Raw genomic sequence first — 20,900 nt, forward strand, 5'->3', positions numbered from 1 at the left:
GCAAATTTTATATAGAAAGTTTTCACACAAAACGCACCGTTTAGTAGTTTGAAAAGTGTGCCACGAAAATATTAATTTTCATCCAACTCTTGTTGGATAAAAGAACGAGACAATATGTTTATATACATTATAATCGTTTATAATTATTGATGTTGATCAAATTTAGTCGTATATAAGTCGAAGAGGCAGGCCGTATGCATAACAATTTTCGTAGTGTAGTCGCCGTCCGCTGGTTGTTCGGCGTTTCATATTTGGTAGGGTGCAGCGGATCGATCTGGATAGGGACCGACAGGTGGGGCCCCGTTCTGGCCTCCTTATCCGGAAGAGGCGCCCCACCGTGGCACGGGCTATTTATTTTTATTCGCATCTCGCCTTTTTGCGAATGAGACCTTCCAATCGTACTAAATCATGCTACGCTCCTGATAGGAAATGATACTAGCACTAATGCGGCTGTTAAGATGAAATTATGTGTATATGTAGGGCTGTTCACTTTAATGAAAAAAACATTACCAAAATTTTGGCAGGATTTTTTATATAGTTACTAAAATTTAGCAGGAAACTAAATGTAGCTACTTGTTTATAACTTTACCAAAATTTTGTAAGGTTGAAAATGGTATCAAAGTGAACAGTCCCATAATAGTAACAGGTGATAGATAGCCTGACCTTTCAATGGCAAAAATGAATTGTTTCATCCGCGATACCTGGAGTATATACTATATTTTTTTTATGCTTGTGCTTGATGACGAAAATTAAATAAAATAAGGACTTTTGGTGACTTGTCTGATGGACTGATATTGAAAACAACATTGCCATATAAGTTCAATTATATCACGGGCTTGTCTGTTATGCTTACACATTACTACACTAAGCGTTTTCCTATGCGGTAAATCGGTTTTTTGCGTGCAGAGATTTGGCCTGTCTGGAACAAATCGCCTGGGAAAATCGCGAAATCTGCGGTTGCTTATGCCACCGCACGGAAAAACAGAAAACCGAAAAAAATTCAAAAAAAAAAGAAAACCCTAGATCGGGTCGTCGCCGTCGCTCCCGCCTCGTCGGCGGCGGCGGCAGCGTCGCCGCTCCCGCCTCGTCATTGGCGCCTCCCGCCAGCCTCCCGTGCCGGATCCGTGGCGGGGGGAGGGCGACCGGGCGCCGGATCCGTGCAGGGACGGCCGCGGGCCGCCCGTCGTCGCTCACTCGCCCGTTGGTTCCGCCGCCTGCGTGCTCCCGTTGCCGCCAGGGAGGGGAGGGGAGGGGAGAGGGATGGGAGGAGCCGCTGCCGCCCGTCGTCGCCCGCCTGCCCGCTAGATCCGCCGCCCGCGCGCTCCCGTTGCTGCCGGGGAGGGGAGGGGAGGGCAGGCGGTTCTCGCGCCGGATCCGTGGCGGGGGAGGGCGGCCGGCCGCCGGATCCATGCGGGGACGGCCGCCGCCCGCCGGATCCATGCGGGGACTGCCGCCGCCCGCCGGATCCCGCGCCTCCACCGTTGCGCCGCCGTCGCCGTGGGGCACTGCTGCCGCCGAGAGGCATAAGTGAGGAGAGGAGAGAGGAGAATCGTGAGAAAGGAGAGGAGAAATTTTGGGAGTTGAATAAGAGAATTGACTGGATAAGAAGATAGAGTGAGGACCGAGGTGCGCGGAAAAAGAGGAAATTTTAAAGTGGGTAGGAGGGAAATACTATTTTGACGTGCGGCTCTCTTAGTACGTTCGTACGAAAAAAATCGACTTATTTTCCCGTGCGGTTCATTTAAGAGGACCGCACATTTTTCCCATGTGGTTCACAACCTAGCGCCAGTCAATTCGGGGGCATGGAACCAAAAGGGGGCAACGTCTAGGAAAACCAATTCAGTAGTAGTGACATGAGAGAGGTTTATCTTCTTCTTCCAATTGATTTCTCTTCAACCTATTAAGATCATAGAGTGTTGTCTTTTATGCAAATTGAGGTGTTGTTTATTATCATGGCTACTTTGTATTATACCATAGTATAACCATTACAACAAGTTACCGATAACAACATAAACAAATATGATAACAAAGGAGAGATCGGGGTCCCACCTGTCAAAAGGAGAGATCTGAAGCTTACCGATAGCCTAGATTATAAGGCTACAGCTCAACGACATTAGGAGCATATTTAGAACCGTGTAAGCGCCATAATTTGAGGGTCTGTTCACTTTAATGTAAAAAAAAAACCTTACCAAATTTTGGTAATATCAAAATTTTGGTAACTTGCTAAAATTTTGGCATAGTTTTTGATATAGTTACCAAAATTTAGCGGCAAACTAAATATAGCCATTTTTTTAGCAACTTTATCAAAATTTAGCAATGTTAAAAATGACATCAAAGTGAACAGGCCCTGAATTATATAAGATATATCGTCGACTCTCTCAAACTAAAACTAGAGCCGTAGCACATGCATGGTCGGCAAAATTAGCTCATGATGTACATATCAAGTTAGCATGTTTATGCTACATAAAAAAGCATTGCTGGACATACGTTGTAGGGCTTGTTTTTGATTCGACTAATTTAATTCGAAGAATGGCGCATGAGTTCGCGTGAAGAGGGGAGGGATGTTTGACGCCTTTGATAATATTTCAAGTATGCTTAAAGAGCAAACATGCATATATATGCATTTAGTGATGCGCGTGGATTGTGTTCATCCAAATTGCACTATACGTGAAAAAAAATAATTTTGGCTTTTTAGCTATTTTGGGGGAGCAACTCCATTACTTCTCGAATTGCTATACAATGTATTTTTTTTAAAAAAATTTATATTGAAGTTTCTTTTTTAAAAATAAATAAATCAATTTCTAAACCCATATTAGTAAATAGTCAATTAATCATGTACCGATCAAATGAATTAGTACGTGGTAGGGACGTAGGGTTTACTGTTTAGCTCATCGGAACATCTAGATCGAACGGACCCTAAAAAAAGTCTCATACGCAACAAGACCCCAATCCACAAATCGAGGAAACTCGAATGGCCATACTGAAAATTCACTCAATAACCGCGATAAAAGCTAGGTAGCTGACGTGGCACAGCGCGCAACTACCCGCCCGGCACGCCGCGGCCGCGAGCCCTTGTGTCACCGACAGGTGGGCCCCACCACCCCGCTCCGCTTCTTCTTCTTAGCTCACTCCACCCCCCGGCCTCACCGCGGCCGGCCGCAACGACCTCCATCCACCACCTCCCTTCTCCACCTTCCACGCCCCTTCTAGAAGCTTCGGGAAGAGGCCCATGGGCGCCTCCGCCGCCCGCCTCGCGGCGCTGCTCCTGCTCCTCCTCGCCGCCGCCGCTGCCGTCGGGGAGTGCGTGTACATCCCCTACAACACGTCGGCGGGGGTGGTGGGGGGGAAGCTCAACGTGCACGTGGTGCCGCACACCCACGACGACGTCGGGTGGCTCAAGACCGTCGACCAGTACTACGTCGGATCCAACAACTCCATCCAGGTTGCTACTACTACTTGCGCTTTCGATCGAGAGCGCGAGCTGCGCGGCGCAGTCCTCGGAATTTCCGCGATTTTTTCCCCGTTTTTTGTGGGGGGAGAAATTTCTACGGGTTTGGGGGAGCTAGTTTAGGCATGATTGATGCGCTGAATTTTGGAAACGGATTATCTCGTTTCTCGTCACGTTGCTTGTTTTGAATTGGATTTTTTTTTCTGGGTGTTTTTGGTTGCAGGGGGCGTGCGTGCAGAATGTGCTGGATTCGCTCGTGCCAGCGCTGCTCAAGGATGAGAACCGCAAGTTCGTCTATGTTGAGCAGGTAACATATACTCCCTCCGTTTCGAAATGTTTGACGCAGTTGACTTTTTAGCATAAGTTTAACCGTTCGTCTTATTCAAAAAATTTAAGTAATTATTAATTCTTTTCCTATCATTTGATTCATTGTTAAATATATTTTTATGTAGGCATATAATTTTACATATTTCACAAAAGTTTTTGAATAAGACGAACGGTCAAACACGTCTTAAAAAGTCAACGGTGTCAAACATTTTGAAACGGAGGGAGTATTTTTTTGGGGGGTAAATCCCGCCTTTGGAAGTTTGTCCTTGTCAGCAATTGAATTTTGAGCCGCTTGGAGGAGTGGAATTGGAACTGCGGCGGGTAGGAAGCAATGTAGTACTATCTGTAACCATATTGGTGTTTCTACAAGCAATTTCTGGCTGACAATTGTAGGAGTTGAAGTTATAGAAGCTATTCTATCTACATCCAAAATGGTCAATTCTGCAATGTCGGGAGTCCTTTTTTGGTTGGATAGGAAGCAATGTGCAACCACTTGTAGACACATTGACTGAAATTGACCAATGGTTTCTTTGGTTTTTAGGCATTCTTCCAGAGATGGTGGAGACAGCAGAGCGACATGATTAAGGATATAGTGAAGGGGCTCATCAGCACTGGACGATTGGAATTAATGTAGGGTTTAAATCGAATATCGCTATGTATGCTGCATTGGTAGTCATGTCTGTGTTGTATAGAGAATGACATGCTTCTTTTGCTGTTGCAGAAACGGGGGAATGTGCATGCATGATGAAGCGACCGTGCACTACATTGACATGATAGACCAGACTACGCTCGGGCACAGGTTCATCAAGGAGGAGTTTGGTCAGATTCCAAGGATTGGTTGGCAGATTGATCCGTTTGGGCACTCCGCAGTTCAGGCTTACCTCCTAGGCACAGAAGTAATCCACTGAACTCATTGATGCCGTCCTTCCAGTGTTTAATTCGACTTAAATGTAAAATGCTGTTATCATAGTAACTAGTTATCAGCCCGGCGATAGTAACTAGTTATCACCCATCATAGGTAGTTATGTGCTGAGATACAAAAATGTCATTATGTATACCTTGCTATCCCCTAAAGAGTGATGCCACAGAGAGCTTTTGTTGACAACACAATGTAGCTACTGAATCTACACAATCCAATTGTTTAAGTGAAATTAGATTTACCAGAAAAGTAATTGCTCAGCTAGCATTTTATTATGTTTCAGGTAGGATTCGATGCTTTTTATTTTTTCCGGATTGATTACCAAGACCGTGACACACGGAAGGGAACAAAAGAGCTCGAGGTTGTGTGGAGGGGCTCCAAGACCTTCGGCTCATCAGCTGACGTAAGTGACCTCTTTTTTTCACGGTTAATGTTATGCCTCAATTTGATGTTCTTAAACTCTGGGGATTCCATATTTCATATGAAACACACATTTTCTTACAGATCTTTGCTGGCATCTTCCCAAAAAATTATGAACCACCTCCTGGTCAGTTTTACTTCGAAGTTGATGATACTTCCCCAATCGTCCAGGTAAACTAATGAGTACTCTACTAATGCATATCATTCAACACCAGACATGAACTTATACATTCCTTGCCTCTATGCAGGATGATCCCCTTCTTTTTGATTATAATGTGGAGCAACGGGTGGATGACTTTGTTGCTGCAGCTATAGCACAGGTACATTAAACTGTATGTTCACACTTTTTTCATGCTGATGTAGACCCTCTATGGAGCCATATGCATTGCATGGAAATCCATTAGTCATGTTGATTGATGCTACTGCAAAGTGCAAACATCTTATTCAATTTAGACTGCCTTTCTGGATGTTGTAGTGTTAAGTGTTTGTCACAAATTGAGAATGCAGTTTTGGTGTTCCGTATTCCATGATATGTCGATCATTCTGCTCTTAATATTCAAAGATATTAGCTAAATGACAACGTTTTAACTTGAAGTTATTGTTCTACTCAGCAATGAGTTGTTCATCCTAATTCATGCTCCTTTCTTTCTTTTCTCTAGGCAAATATTACAAGGACAAATCACGTTATGTTTACAATGGGCACAGACTTCAAATATCAATATGCAGAAAGTTGGTTCAGACAGATGGACAAATTAATTCACTACGTTAATAAGGTTAAGATCAGCATGGATATTACAAATGCTGACTATTGTTTAACTAATTTAGTTTCACCATGAAGTTGTAATGATGATGATTTCAACATGTTGTTCCATTACCTCAGGATGGCCGTGTCAATGCTCTGTATTCCACACCTTCGATTTATACTGATGCAAAACATGCTGAAAATGTGCCATGGCCTCTCAAGACTAATGATTTTTTCCCGTATGTTCTAACCTTATATTTCATAATTGATATAATTAACTTCATTTTTGTTGCTTTCACATGCAAATGACTGTATTTCTTCCATCAGGTATGCAGACAACCCAAATGCATATTGGACAGGTTACTTCACAAGCAGACCTGCCTTAAAACGATACGTTCGTGTTATGAGTGGATATTACTTGGTAAATTTTCATCTTTCATTACTCTAGCATTCAGATGTGCAGTTTCAGTATTATATATTTTCATGGTTACTTGGTACTTTGTGGTGTTCATATGCTTAATATTTTATTTGTTTTCACTTTTCAGGCAGCTAGGCAGTTGGAATTCTTTAAAGGGAGAAGCAACTCTGATCTCACAACAGATAGTTTAGCTGATGCTCTAGCTCTTGCTCAGCACCATGATGCTGTTACAGGAACGGAGAAGCAACATGTCGCAAATGACTATGCAAAGAGATTATCAATTGGCTATACACAAGTGAGTTCCCAAGAGTACTGTTAATTCATAGATGATGTTCTCTTTTGGGGTTTGATCGCTTCAATGAGTTCGATTTTTTTATAGGCCGAGAAGCTGGTTTCATCCTCTCTCTCTTGCTTGAGCCAGTCAGGCTCAAAATCACATTGTCCGTCCCAAACAACGAATTTTGAACAGGTTGGTTTATATCTTTGTGTGTGTGAGTGTCTACCCTGGCACTGGTTAGAGCCAACTCCCTTCCCCTGTAATGCGTGGGGTCTGCTTTCTCAACATGCATTGTAATTATACATGATGCAGTATTTCCTTTATCATTATATCTCCTTTTCAGTGTCCGCTCCTAAATATTACATATTGCCCCCCTTCCGAGATGGACCTTTCTCAAGGGAAAAGTTTGGTGAGTTCTGTTCTTAACACAACACACAACTCTTTTCAAGATGAACTACCTGTTTGTAGTTGATTGATATTTTTAAGAAAAAAACATATAGCTTTATTTTTTTCCCACCTTTTATGTTACAGGTTGTGCTTGTGTACAACTCTCTTGGGTGGAAACGGGAGGATGTCCTTCGCATACCGGTATGCAAATGTTATTCCCTGAAAAGCAACATATTTTGTTGTTTTAATTTGCTCGGCATATATCAATCGGAATTTTCTGCTTGTGCATAAGATGTGTGATGCACTGATGCATTGTGCTACTACCATGAAACTGCTTTTGCTTTAGATGGTTAATTAATATGCCAATTTATCAACAGGTCATCAGTGACTCAATTGTTGTTCATGATTCTGAGGGAAGAGAAGTTGAATCACAACTTCTGCCTATAGCTAATGCATCTTTGTACATGCGGGAGAAACATGTCAAGGCTTACCTAGGCATGTTACCAGCTGCAAAACCCAAGTTTTGGCTTGCTTTTCCAGTTTCTGTACCACCTCTTGGTTTCAATACGTACTTTATATCAAGCGGGAAGAAATCAGGTGAATTAATTTCTTTCTTCACCAAAACTTAGTTAAGAGTTGCCATGAAGTTTGACGATTTTTCTTAATTCACTGCATATATTGCAGCATCAGTCTCTTTGATGTCCACTCTGCACTCATCTCAAGGAAGTGAAAATAGTAACATGCAAATTGGGCAAGGACAGTTGAAACTTCAATACAATGCAGCTGGAGCATTATCTCTGTACTCCAATAGTAAGACCCAGGTAATGTGCCAAAGGTTAATCACTACCTCCAATCTGGAACCTTTTCTTCTCTTACAGGACTTGCCTTTGCTTCCATTGTAAAGGTATAAAGTAGTGTACTCGTAAGATTTGTTGTTGCTAGTAGCTAGCTAAGAAGTACTCCCTCCATCCCATTTTAAGTGCAGCCATGATTTTCCGTGCACAACTTTGACCGTTCGTCTTATTTGAAATTGTTTTGAAAAATTTAAAATACATAAGTCACACATAAAGTACTATTCATATTTTATCATCTCATAACAATAAAAATACTAATTATAAAACGGAGGGAGTAAGAACCAGTATGTTATTTGCCCTAGAAAACCATGTGTTCATTGCTTCTTGCTTTAATTATTGCATATGATCTAAACTCACTTGTACTCTAACACCATTAACACATTCCAAGGTTGAAGCAAATTTTGAGCAGAAGTACAAGTATTACATAGGACAGGATGGAAATGGAAGTGATCCTCAGGTGCAGTACAAATTATATAATTAATTTATTCAGCAACATTTACTATTATTGGCATTTATTTGCTCTTTCCTGTACCCTAGGCTTCTGGAGCATACATATTTCGCCCTAATGGCACAGTTCCTATCAAGACTGATGGACAGGTATGAAGAAGATATCTAATTCAGTAATTTGCCTTAAGAATTTCCATTGTTTTTTTTCCGAGAATAACATTTACACTGCAGCATCTGTTGAGAGATTTTAAAATTGCACGTAAGTCTTACTTGAAGTTATGTTGCCCACTTCAAGGTTCCTCTGACAGTTCTCCGTGGGTCCATATTGGACGAAGTGCATCAGCAGATTAATCCATGGATATATCAGGTTATTTCTATGATAATTGCTTGTCTAAATCATCAATCATTACCTTTTCTTAACTCCTTTCTGTTCCACACCTAAAGTTTATTCTGCTCTCTCAATCTTTGTGAATGAATGGGAAATTATGCTGCTGCTGTTGCTCATTTCCTGATGCCTTGTTTTTCAATTCTTTGCACAGATCAACAGAGTTTACAAAGGAAAGGACTATGTGGAGACTGAATTTATAGTAAGTGCTATGCCAATATGATGTACCTTCATTGCTAAAGATGGTTTCTTTAAAGTCTTCACATTTTGCAATTTGCATGATGATTTCTTTATATCCTGTTTATTTCTCTTTGGATGAGATTTCGGACATGTGCTTAAATAATTGTTCTTACGGATAGGTTGGACCAATACCAGTGGATGATGGAAATGGAAAAGAACTATCCACTGAAGTCGTTACAAACATGGCAACAAACAAAACATTTTACACTGATTCCAGTGGACGTGACTTCATCAAAAGGGTATGATGTGTTCTCACTCTTCTTTCTGGTAAAGCACATCTACACTCCGCACTATACATCTACAATGAAAATAAACATAGTACTGGAAAAAAAATCCCTGAATTAATTATGTGAATGCCCTCCTATCTCTAGTTTTGGAAGGGGACAAGGACTAAACAATGCACAGAAGAGGACTGCAACAGAAAATGCATCGCATAATTGTAAATGATTATCACAATTTATGCTAATATATAAGGTGTTTTTGCAGATACGGGATTACCGGTCAGAGTGGAAGATCGAAGTGCACCAGCCTATCGCTGGAAACTATTATCCTGTGAGCCTTTGTCTTCTCCAGCCTCTTTATATATATTCACAAGTGTAGAAGCACTGAGAAATTGGTTTCTTCCATGTCTTTTTATCATCAAATCAATATCCGAAACTAGTCAGGAGTTAGGTTTGAGTTATCCTCTTAGTTTATGACTTTATTCACGTATGGCTGGCTTCTTTTTAAAGGAATTTGGGTTTTGTTTGGTTATTTATTCCATTGAGATATGATAACAATAACATTTAGTGCTAGCGTAAGAAGTTCAGTGATCTTTACAATAGAAATTTTTTTCTCTTTACAATACTTCGATGCACTAAGGATTATGAATGATCGGAAAATGAAAATTTGACATGTACGAGTGAGACTGTCTTAAAGTTCACTCAATCCTTAATGTTTGATGAACTTACAATGTTTTCAATTCTTATTTATTGTGTGATGTTAAAATTGAAAGGATCCAGTCATAGTTTTCTGTGTAGCTTCACAGATAGTTTATTTTGGGGCTGATTTATGCATTTGTTGATGATTTTATATCTACTTTCAGGTTAATCTTGGCATTTATGTGGAAGATGGAAGCAGAGAGTTATCTATACTTGTAGACAGGTCTGTTGGAGGTGCCAGCATAAAGGATGGACAGATAGAGCTAATGCTACACAGGTATATCTTCAACTCAAACAACATAGTACAATACTTTGTTGCTTCTTTCATATTTTTCTTTGGGGGCATATCAGTTGATAATGTGGTACAAATTCCAGTAAAATAAAATACATGTCTAAGATGGTGCATATTTATCATTTGGTATCTCGCAGAAGATATGAGTCATTGTCTTGAACTTTTCCATGAATGTATGTCATGTCCTTCTATATAGCTAATAATTGTGTTTGAGGATTTTTTTAGTAGCTATAATTTTTGCTGTAGTGGAACTTGCACCGGTTCAAAAATGTTTTTATGTGACATGCCCTTTTTTTAACTATTCCCTTTTTGTGTACCTCTGAATGGTTTAAATCCTTGTCACTCTTTGTAGGAGACTACTTCATGATGATGGTCGTGGTGTTGCAGAGGCATTAAATGAAACAACCTGTTTTGATAATCAATGTGAAGGACTAGTTGTAAGTAAACAGAGCTTATTCTTGAATCCCTGTTCTGGATATAAGTCAAAATAAGATGTCAGCTACTGAGATCCTATCAGCAAAAGAATATGGGATCCCTTGTTTTTGAAGAAAATTTAGAGCATACTTAAATAAAATAAGTTAGTGCTATAAAGTAATATATCGTTTCTGCCCTCTTGAAATATTTTCTTATCTATAACAAAGTCCTCTTGGAGTATAAAGAGAAGATATATATGTTGTGCCAACTGTCACTAGAGATGTTTTTGTTCTATAATGTTTTCAAATACATTGATTGTGTGCAAAAATACTGTGGAAAACATCTTATTATGGTATTTCACAGATTCAAGGAAAGTATTATCTCAAAATTGATCCACAAGGTGAAGGAGCTAGGTGGCGGCGGACATTTGGCCAGGAAATATACTCCCCTCTTCTTATTGCTTTTGCAGAGCAGGTATAAACTGGAACTTATTTATAAAATAGTTGACCAAAAGGTTATGCTAGTTCTGAGCATGTCCTTGCTGTTTACTCAGGATGGAGGTAATTGGGTGAATTCACACGTTACAAAATTCTCTGCAATGGATCCGGCCTACAGCTTGCCTGATAATGTTGCATTGCTTACTCTTCAGGTATCTGCGTGCTATGGACCACTGTTGTTTCTCTTAAAAGTAAAAATGAAATGCTTGTCTTTGCACTAACAACTACATTGAAAGCCCTGATGGATTACTTGATTCTAGAGGTGGGAACCAGAATTATTCCCATCTTTGGTTATCGACTACCCAACTATCGCTGATTTGGTTCACCTTTATGCAGTATAATATTTATATTATTTTTAACCATTTGCAATGGTGCAAGCTAGTTCTTTGTCCTGCCCCAATCCTGCTTGATATCATTGATTACAAACAGTAATGAGCCAGTTAGCTAAAAATGTGCTCATGTACAAAATTGATGAAAATGCTTTCTAAATCTGTATCGGGCAAGTGTTGCACGATGTCGCTTTAAAAGTTATATGTGTCAAATGCCCCTGCGTTGGACAGGAACTTGAAGACGGAACTGTTCTTCTTCGGTTGGCTCACCTATACGAGGTCTTGTGCTATCATCCTTACTTTTCCTTGGTATACCTTGATCTTCCTTTTTATTTATTTTCTGAGTCTTGCCCTGTGTAATTATAGGCTGGAGAGCACAAGGATCTTTCAGCTCTAGCTAGCGTCGACCTGAAGAGAGTATTTCCAGACAAGAAGGTGATCATCATCACATTTTCTGATATACATCTATGTTTGATATACATGACCATTATCAACTTATTCGATCATTCCATCCTCACCTCTCCAGATTGTCAAGATTGTTGAGACAAGCCTATCAGCGAACCAAGAACGTTCAGCCATGGAGAAAAAGAGGCTGAAGTGGAAGGTGGAAGGCCCTCCTGCTGATGAAAAGATCGTCCGGGGAGGCCCCGTAGATCCTTCCAAGCTCGTCGTTGATCTGGGCCCCATGGAGATACGCACATTCCTCATCAATTTCGCCCCGCAGTCCGGCAAACAGTTGATGTGAGGGGTGACATGGCCTTGGCACCAATGTTTTATTTTTAGCTTGAGTTCTTCTCATGGTGATGAGCAATAAGAAATAATGTGGCCATGGTGATTGGTGACCGAATGCAGAGATGCACTGGTAGCATCCAACCACTGAGCCCTGTTTGTAGCTTGTAAATGAATTTGGCTTCACCTTAAGTTGAGCTCGGTTTCAGTGAAGATAAGTGACTGAAACTTTTGGTCTCCATGTCATTTGGTTCTGAACCCCTTTCTTATTCTGGACAGTGAGGAAACCGGCATGTATTGAGCTGCGTCTGTGACTGTGGATGACAAACTGGACCCACCTGTCAGATTATTTAGGTAGGCACAATCCAAGTTCCAAGCAGGACACCAGTTTCTTTGCCATTTTAAAACGTGGGCAAAATTTGATAATCCCACTCCAGAAAAAATGCCACTTTGTAATATTGCCACCCAAAATTAGTAAAATTCCATTCTAAAAACACTACCTTTAACAAGTGTACCCCTCTTCTCTTCTCTTCCAGCTGAGAAACAACCAGCCCAGTGCCATCGATCTTATTCATGATCTTATCCAAATTGCTTTTTAGCAAATAAAAAATCATTTGCTAGTAAAACTTTTATACACTTGTCAGACTCAAAAATAAATACTGTAAAATATATTATGATGAACAAATACTTGTACTTGGTTCTGCCGTCAACACATGTGGGCCCTACCTTTTTAACCTTTTTATATACTTTCTCCGTTTCACAATGTAAGTCATTCTAGCATTTTCCACATTCACAATGAGGGAGTATTTTTTATTGCTGACTGACTACCACGTGTGCGCTACGTAGGATCAAAACCACTCTAAAGTTGGTTAGGAGGGTAATTCGTTCAATATAAAAAGTTGATGATGAAAAATGTCTGGTTTTTGAATTGAGGAGGTTAATTCGTACTTCTACAGTAGCAGGGGTAATTTTGATTTTCTTTCCTATCAAATGATATATATAATGAAATTAATTTGGTGTTGTAGATGTTGCTAAATCTTTTGATAAATTTGATCAAACTTAAAAGAAAAGTCAAAACATCTTATAATATAAAATAGATGAGTACTATTCATAGTAAATTGCATAGTGACTGCTATCAATGTAACGAACGCCTCCTCGTTTGCCAAAAAATAACTAGTTGTTCTCAAAATTTAAATTTAGAGTTAAATTTAAGATATTTCCAATCTAAATATCTTTTTCAAATATTGCCTTTTAAGTCGGTATATAATATAAATTTTACTTACTCCCTTCATTTCAGATTACAAGTCTTTTTAATTTTAGTTAAAGTTAAACTGCTCCAAGTTTAACCAAGATTGTAGAAAATAGTAATAATATTTTCAACCCAATATAAATATATTACGAAAATATATTCAATTATATATTTAATAAAATTAATTTGGTGTTGTATATTTATCTATAAATTTGGTAAAACTTGGAGCAATTTAATTTGGGTCAAAATCAAGACGACTTATAAATTACTCCCTCCGTCCCTATAATATAAGGGATTTTGAGTTTTTGCTTGCACTGTTTGACCACTCGTCTTATTCAAAAAAGTTTGTGCAAATATAAAAAACGAAAAGTTGTGCTTAAAATACATTGGATAATAAAGTAAGTAAAAAAAATAATTCCAAATTTTTTTTGAATAATACGAGTGTTCAAACAATACAAGCAAAAAATTAAAATCCCTTATATTATGGGACGGAGGGAGTATAATCTAAAATGGAAGGAGTATTTTTTTTAATAAACCCGAAAAGAAAAAAGAAAAAAAAAAGCAGACATCACCTGAGTACACCCGCGGCAGCCGTCACGCTTCGGTCACTCATCCACTCCCACCGCAGCCATCCAACGAAAAACCCTAAAAACCCCTCTCTCTCCCCTTCGCTTCCATCCATGGCGGACCACCCTTCGTCTTCCCCTACGGCGGCCACGTCTCCGCCGCCGCGCAAGAGGCCGCGGGACGCCTCGCCGTCGGAGGAGGAGGAGGGCGGCCTCCCCGGCGGGCCGCCGTCGCCGTCGCCGTCGCCGGCGGGGTACATCTTCATGTGCAGCGGGGCGACGAAGCCGGAGTGCTACGCGCGCGGGGTGATGGGCCAGCCGCGGGGGAGGCTGCCCGCCGTCTCCCGGATCAGGCGGGGCGCCGCGCTCTTCCTCTACGACTTCGACTCCAGGCACCTCCACGGGCCCTACCGCGCCGCCTCCGACGGCGGCCTCGACCTCGCCCCCGCCGCCTTCGGTGGCCGCTTCCCCGCCCAGGTAACCCAACTCGCCCTCCCCCCGCGCCGTCGCGCTCCCCCGTGCGTTTCATCTGCAAGCAGCAGGAGGAATGCGGTTGTGTGGGACACATGCTGACGTCACGTGGTTAGGATATCGTTTTTGTTATTATTGGAGAACGGTGATGAATTGAGAATGCTGTGGAATTGGAGTGGTAATCATTTTTATAGAACCGTATTTCTCGCGGAATGGTGACTGATGGAAAATTTGGTAATTTGAGCCATCATGTTACTACACATTCTATGCGGTGATTATAATGTACTATTTAAGGGAATGTAAATTCATTATTTTTGTAGGAGTACAACATGCCAAACATAGCAAAGGAAATACGTACACACGTTTCCAAGGATTAGCATCTTTCATTGAGTTCATACATCTTATCGGTTTTGGAGTTCCTTGAGTTCGAGAATGTATTTTTGTGCTACGTTATGCATTGCATTTGAAATTTTTGTCGTAAATAACATCCACAAGTGAGCCATTATTCATATTTTATAACCGGCAGGACGAAATGTAACATACGTTAGTGCTGTCGCATCTGGTATACAGGAGCACATTTCGAACACATTTAGTCAGAAGGGTTGACAATCAGTCATGTTCATTGCACTAGTAATTATGCATAATGTTTTGTTACTTCCGTGATGACTGATGAGTTAACCAACAGCCTGTGGCTTGAAGAACCTTGCTGTATCACGTGGTTTAGTATAACATTGGTCCACTGGATTGTCGTAGACCATGCGATCACTTGGCTGCAGCACCTTGCTGGTGTAATGCAGCAAAATTGTAAAAAGCTATTATGGTCTAGGACAGCAGAATCTAAGGTTAATGATGAAAAATTGTTTTTCCTACTAACCAAATACCCATCTGTCGCAACGTATCTGTAATCAAATATCATAAGTTGTACAATTGCAATGATTGCATGCATAGCAGCAAAATAATCTTATTACAAGCCATAAGAGGTGTTGGTGGGATGGCAAACTCACCTTGATTTAGATTCTTTATATAGTTGAAATTTACCTTGTGTGGTGAGAATATATCGGCTGGGTTATGTTTATTGACATTCTCTCTGCCAGAGCTAATTCCACAAGCAACAAATGGTTCTCTTCAAAAGAAAAAAAGAGAGCAACCAATGGTACAGGTTTGCTTACAACTTTAGCTCCTTTAGGAATCAGAGAGACATATTAGAAGTGCTCTACTGATATGAATTAACCTGTCTACCATCCTTTTATTTTCCCTGGCAGTTATATGCGGTTTACTTTTGACTTTTGAGTTAAAAATCATAATGAAGTCCAATAACCAACTTCGTAGATTGGCTGTATTTTATTCTCAATATAGTTGAAGGTTCAGTGTCAACTTATGTTCTTGTATATGTGCAGGTCAAATTTACAATTGATGGTGATTTCATGCCTATCCCAGAAAGTAGCCTAAGAAGTGCTATAAAAGAGAACTATTCCAATGGGAAGTTCAGCTCAGAACTTACCCTTGCACAGGTAAATTTTAATCAGCATTTGTTGATACTGTGATCAGAGTAAAGATGAAACATATTCTATCTAATATTAACTTCTATAAGTATCATAAAACATATTGTCATTTCCTTCTAAAATTCCTCCTGTGCCACTTGTGAATAAGGAGTCAAATCGAGGTTGGGAGGGTTGCAATGTACTGACAATTCATCATGTTTGGGCTTTAAGGCATGAAGCTTATTCTTTTCAGTGTCTTCTTTATATGACACTTCTGCGTTTTTTATTTATCTTGAACTCAGATATTCTTTTGTTACATAGATTGAATATGTCTTTTCTGCTTGTATTTTGGCTGTTTAGGGCCTCTTTGTTTAGGCTTAGGCTTTTAAATTAGCCTTTTGGCTTATATGATTTATAAGCCAATAGATTAAGAGTCCCAAGTTTAATGTTGGAGTCATACCTCTACCTCACATAAGCCAAAAAAGCTTCTCCAACCTAGCTTTTGGCTTAACAGTGTAAGAGTGGCTTATGGCTTTAAAAAAGCCAAATGAAAAAGCTGCAAAACGCTGCTTGTTTTCTTAGGCTTAGACTTTTCAACTCATAAGCTAGCTTATAAGCCTAAACAAAGAGGGCCTTAGTATTGAAATTATGTTTTTTGTCCTGAGAAAAGAAATGACTGGTATAACACAAGAAAAACACAAATGGGGTATAATAAGAACATATAGCTCTCTCTATTATGTTATACTTGAATCTTGACTTCTGTTAATAGTCCGGCAGCTAGCTGGAATAGGAAAGGACAATACTTTTATCTTCCATTTCCTCCTGTGCAAAATTTTATTGGGCTCATGAACTACATAATATATTTACTTCGTTCTATTTCATCATTGTTGTTACTTTGTTGTAGGTTGAAAATCTGAGAACATTGTTTCGCCCAATTATTGTGCAACCAGAACCTGGACTCCCAAATAATTTTGATGATAGGCAACCTGCTCGTCCTGCTGAGTACCTACCTCCTTCCACTTCTCATCCAACGCAGCCAGCCGCTTATGTGCATCATCAAACTTCTTATATTCCTTTTCTAACTGCTCTTCTGGTGCCACATGAAGCTAATTCATATCTATGCGTTGCAGTGCTCCATGTCCCCTACTGCACCTTCTCTGGTGTGTGACAAACCACATTCTGCGGCAGAGAATGATGAGAATGGTTGCTCCAGTGGGTCCTCCATGTCATCGCCTGCTGGGTACATCTTCATGTGCAATGGCGTGACGAAAGCTGAGTGCTACAGGCACCGGGTGATGGGCTTGCCACTGGGGAGTCTAGACGTGGTGTCCCGGATCAGGCGTGGCACAGCGCTCTTTCTCTATGACTTCGATGCCAAGCACCTCTATGGGCCCTACCATGCCGATTCCAATGGTGGCCTCACACTCGTCCCGGATGCCTTCCGGGGCCGCTTTCCTGCCCAGGTAATTCTCTGTCGTTGTGCTATGTGTGTTTATTCTGCAGAGGAAGCGGGTTTTTGTTGTGACTATAGTTCACCAAGTAATGATATATGTTGACATGGTTGATTAGGATCTTTATGTCATTGCAATACTCACAGTGATGGTTGATGGAAATTGCAAATTTGATCTGTGATTTAGATAATCCGAAACTCATTGTTTTGTTCTAAACTGTTGTTTTTCCCACACCATTCTTCTTCTGGTTGCTCTAGCATTTGTGGAATTCTTCTGTCAAATCGAACTAAGCAAAGGAAATATGAATTAGCATATCCTAGGAGTAGCATACTACATGTTATCCTGAATTCAAATATATGCTCGGTTTTGAAGTTCCAAGAATTCTAGCAGGTATTTTTGTGGTGAATAATGCATTTCATCGATATAAAGGAGAAAATTGTGAATTCAAATGACCTGTTGTATAAAATATCCAACATGAGCAATTACTGGTATTACTGTTATCTCTGTCACATCTGTTATACAGGGGCACATTTTGAACACATGAAGCCAAATTGGGTGATGAGTAGTTTTGCAGAATGTCTTTGTTACTTCCGTGATGAGTTAACTAACAGTCTATATGGCATGAAGAACCTTTACTGGTGCTTGTGAGTTGTGACTGAGTCCAATGTTGGCCTGCTAGGTTACCTTAGACCATGCGCTTGCTTGGCTGCAGAAACTGATATAGTGCAGCAAAATCATGCTGGCCTATTGTAATTTAGGACTGCAAGATCTAACATTAAGGATTAAATCAAGATATTTTTTTCCTTTTTAGCATTTACCTTATGTGGTGAACATATGGGCCCTGAGAGAGGCCTAACATTCTCTTCACCAGAACTAATTACAGATGCAATGAATGGCACATGTTTCCACAACTTTATCTCTTTTAGGAGCCAGAGAGGCAGACATGTTAGGAGCCCCCCTGACATGAACTAATTTGTCTGCTATTAGTATTTTCCTGACATTTGTGTTCCTCCTACCTCACGTTTTGTGATGTTTACTATCGAATTAAAATATTTTAACGAATCCTAATAATAAAATTTCATTAGTTAGCTGTATTTTATTCTCGATATAGAAATATCAGTGACCACTTATGTTCATTTTATTTGTGCAGGTTAAATTTACAGTTGATGGTGATTTCATGCCTATCCCAGAGAGTAGCCTAAGAACTGCTATAAAAGAGAATTATTCCAATGGGAAGTTCAGCCCAGAACTTACCCTTGTGCAGGTAAGGTTGAATCACCATTTGTTGATATTATGATCAGTGTGAAGATGAAACAAATTGGACCCAATCTTAATTTTTATAAAGACCTTAAAACATATTCCTTCTGAAATCTTGTGTGACATACTCACATGTGAATTTTCATCATGTTTGGATTTTGAGGCCTGAAGCTTATTATTTTCCATGTATTGCTTACATAATACAGATCACATCACTTTTTTTTTTTATATTCCAGTCAAACTCATATTCTTTTACTTTAGAGAATGAATAAATTTTCTGATTGTATTTTGCCTGTGTAGTAACGGATTTATGTTTTTTGTGCTGAGAAAATTAATTGCTGGTATATTAGAAGAGAAACACAAGTGGGGCATGATAAGAACATGTACCTCTTTATTATTTTCTTTTGTTTTCTCTCTCTTTTGTGCTATTCTTAAATCTTTTTGTTAATAGTCTGGCGGTGAGATGGAATAGGAAAGAACAATATACCTTTATCTTCCATTTTTTCCCTTCTGCATCAAATTTTATGGGACTTTTGAACTATAGCATACTTCTACTTTATTCTATTTTCATCATTCTTGTTACTCTGCTGTAGGTTGAGAAACTGAGAGCATTGTTTCGTCCAATTATTGTAATGCCAGAATCTGCACTCTTCCATAATGACAGTGACAGGCATCCTGTTCCTCCTGCTGTTTACCTACCTCCTGCTTCTCATCCATCACAGCCAGCTGCTTATGTGCATCAGCAGCACCAAACTTCTTATATTCCTCCTTTGACTGCTCATCCGATGCCACCTGAATCTTATGCACATTCATATGCTCAGATGCCTCCTCCAAACATGCAGTTCACTACACCTCCTTACCATATGTCAACAGCTGAGTATCCATATCAAGCAGCGCACACAGCATATAGTTCATTGCCCTCAGCCAACAATATCTCTATGGCCAACAATCTCTATGGCCAACAATCTCTTTCTGATCATGTTTCGGCTACTGGCTACTATACTGCCCCATATTATGCCGCCCACCAAATTGGCATGCACCCAGTTGATCCTCCAAGATCACACTACTTAGGAACTACATCTGAGAGGTACGCGTTTATGGTTCTAGTACTTCCTGTTTGTCAATTTTATAATGTGTTGGCTGTTTCTCCGAACCGAATTAAATTATGTTTAGCGTGTAGGCCAATGCTGACAACATTGATGTCTCAAAACTATGTTGTTCAGTTACTGGACATAGTTTGAAAAACTTAATGAACTGATACTTGCAGCCTGCAGGCGCAATAGAGAACCATAATTTGCGATTTTGTCTAAAATCTGAAAGAACATTACTTGCAGCTACTTGGAAGTCTTACTTGTTCCTTGCTACTGTCTTCAATTTCAGAATTACCTACGGTACAGAGCATGAGGCGGCCACGACAAACTTGCAACCTATTAGCCATTATGGGTCCATTCCAAGTGGTGCAACCGCAGCACCTGAGGCAGCTGCGACAAACTCAGAACTAGTTTGTAATTCTGGGGCTACTCCAAGTGCTTCAGCAACTGGGGCAGCTATGACAAACTTACAACTCGTTAGGAATTATGGGTCTATGCCAAGCAGTGTGATTGGAGCTGCGGCACATTCATCTGAGGGGAGCCAATTCGAGCAGGCAGCCACTTACATCACTCATGCACCTGGAACCTACTACTGTTATGGAGCTTCCTCGGCGATCTACTCCTACCCAGGGAACACAGCATCCTGTGATGGAAACAATGTGGCTGCTGCTCCGTCAGTATATGCTGTCGCAGCACCACCAGCATACCAGTGATTACTCCATGGCCAACTGATGTTTCTGCTAACAATGTTATTCTCAGACCAAGTGCTGCTGCTTCTTCATCCTCCTGAGCTTCACATATGCCACCGGATGCACTAGCGATCCCGTATCATCGATGGTGGCCATAACCTCCCCATATAATTTTATCATGTAATTTTTGTGCATAAGGTATTAGAGTGATTCGTCTCCTACATGTAGCTTGGCTAGATTGGTGGCATCCTATGTAGCTGCATGTGTGAGCCAAGATTATATGTAAATACTCCTTGTTTATATTATAAGTTGCTTTGACTTATTTAAGTCAAACTTCTTGATAGTACCTTTGATCAAGTTTATAGAAAACTATAGAAATATTTATAGCACCAAATTAATTTTAGTAAATATAACACTGAATATATTTTGATGGCCTTTTGTTTTTATGTTTAAAATATTGCTATATTTTTCTATAAATTTGATCAAAACTAAATAAGTTTGCCGTGGGAAAAAAATCAAAATGAATTATAATATAGTAACTTCTAGGCTTAACTGTTTTGCAAGGACTTTTAGGCTCATAATGAATATGAAGAATCTTGC

The 20,900-nt window shown here is 40.1% G+C and overlaps 3 protein-coding genes across 3 annotated transcripts; 2 read left to right on the forward strand and 1 right to left on the reverse strand.

The window, feature by feature from the left end:
- Nucleotides 1-796: 796 nt before the first annotated feature.
- On the reverse strand, nt 797-1,625 carry LOC4350616 (uncharacterized). Its single transcript, XM_015761289.3, has one exon. It carries the CDS (start codon nt 1,438-1,440, stop codon nt 877-879), a length of 564 nt encoding a protein of 187 aa, XP_015616775.1. The 5' UTR covers nt 1,441-1,625; the 3' UTR covers nt 797-876.
- A 1,479-nt stretch (nt 1,626-3,104) lies between these two features.
- LOC4350617 (probable alpha-mannosidase At5g13980) lies at nt 3,105-12,286 on the forward strand. Its single transcript, XM_015761521.1, has 29 exons — nt 3,105-3,442; nt 3,672-3,755; nt 4,317-4,405; nt 4,497-4,671; nt 4,978-5,097; nt 5,199-5,285; nt 5,363-5,434; nt 5,774-5,887; nt 5,995-6,095; nt 6,184-6,277; nt 6,402-6,569; nt 6,654-6,743; nt 6,895-6,960; nt 7,083-7,139; nt 7,316-7,535; nt 7,623-7,759; nt 8,181-8,249; nt 8,330-8,389; nt 8,535-8,606; nt 8,779-8,826; nt 8,984-9,103; nt 9,351-9,416; nt 9,949-10,061; nt 10,429-10,513; nt 10,854-10,964; nt 11,044-11,139; nt 11,548-11,595; nt 11,683-11,751; nt 11,843-12,286. Exons 1-29 carry the CDS (start codon nt 3,230-3,232, stop codon nt 12,059-12,061), a joined length of 3,063 nt encoding a protein of 1,020 aa, XP_015617007.1. The 5' UTR covers nt 3,105-3,229; the 3' UTR covers nt 12,062-12,286.
- A 1,615-nt stretch (nt 12,287-13,901) lies between these two features.
- On the forward strand, nt 13,902-20,643 carry LOC4350618 (uncharacterized). Its single transcript, XM_015761523.3, has 7 exons — nt 13,902-14,337; nt 15,729-15,842; nt 16,717-16,860; nt 16,943-17,275; nt 18,414-18,527; nt 19,114-19,607; nt 19,901-20,643. Exons 1-7 carry the CDS (start codon nt 13,975-13,977, stop codon nt 20,322-20,324), a joined length of 1,986 nt encoding a protein of 661 aa, XP_015617009.1. The 5' UTR covers nt 13,902-13,974; the 3' UTR covers nt 20,325-20,643.
- Nucleotides 20,644-20,900: the final 257 nt, after the last annotated feature.

The sequence above is a fragment of the Oryza sativa genome, chromosome 11, assembly GCF_034140825.1.
Source record: "Oryza sativa Japonica Group chromosome 11, ASM3414082v1".
NCBI classification, from domain to species: Eukaryota; Viridiplantae; Streptophyta; class Magnoliopsida; order Poales; family Poaceae; genus Oryza; species Oryza sativa.

Excerpts from the sequence above, each read along its gene's own strand:
- LOC4350617 (XM_015761521.1), top strand. The coding sequence starts at position 3,230 with ATGGGCGCCTCCGCCGCCCGCCTCGCGGCGCTGCTCCTGCTCCTCCTC. Across the intron at positions 8,607-8,778 it reads TTAATCCATGGATATATCAG|ATCAACAGAGTTTACAAAGG; the intron begins GTTATTTCTATG and ends TTCTTTGCACAG. Across the intron at positions 10,965-11,043 it reads TTATTGCTTTTGCAGAGCAG|GATGGAGGTAATTGGGTGAA; the intron begins GTATAAACTGGA and ends CTGTTTACTCAG.
- LOC4350618 (XM_015761523.3), top strand. The coding sequence starts at position 13,975 with ATGGCGGACCACCCTTCGTCTTCCCCTACGGCGGCCACGTCTCCGCCG. Across the intron at positions 18,528-19,113 it reads CAGAACTTACCCTTGTGCAG|GTTGAGAAACTGAGAGCATT; the intron begins GTAAGGTTGAAT and ends ACTCTGCTGTAG. Across the intron at positions 19,608-19,900 it reads TTAGGAACTACATCTGAGAG|AATTACCTACGGTACAGAGC; the intron begins GTACGCGTTTAT and ends CTTCAATTTCAG.
- LOC4350616 (XM_015761289.3), bottom strand. The coding sequence starts at position 1,440 with ATGGATCCGGCGGGCGGCGGCCGTCCCCGCATGGATCCGGCGGCCGGC.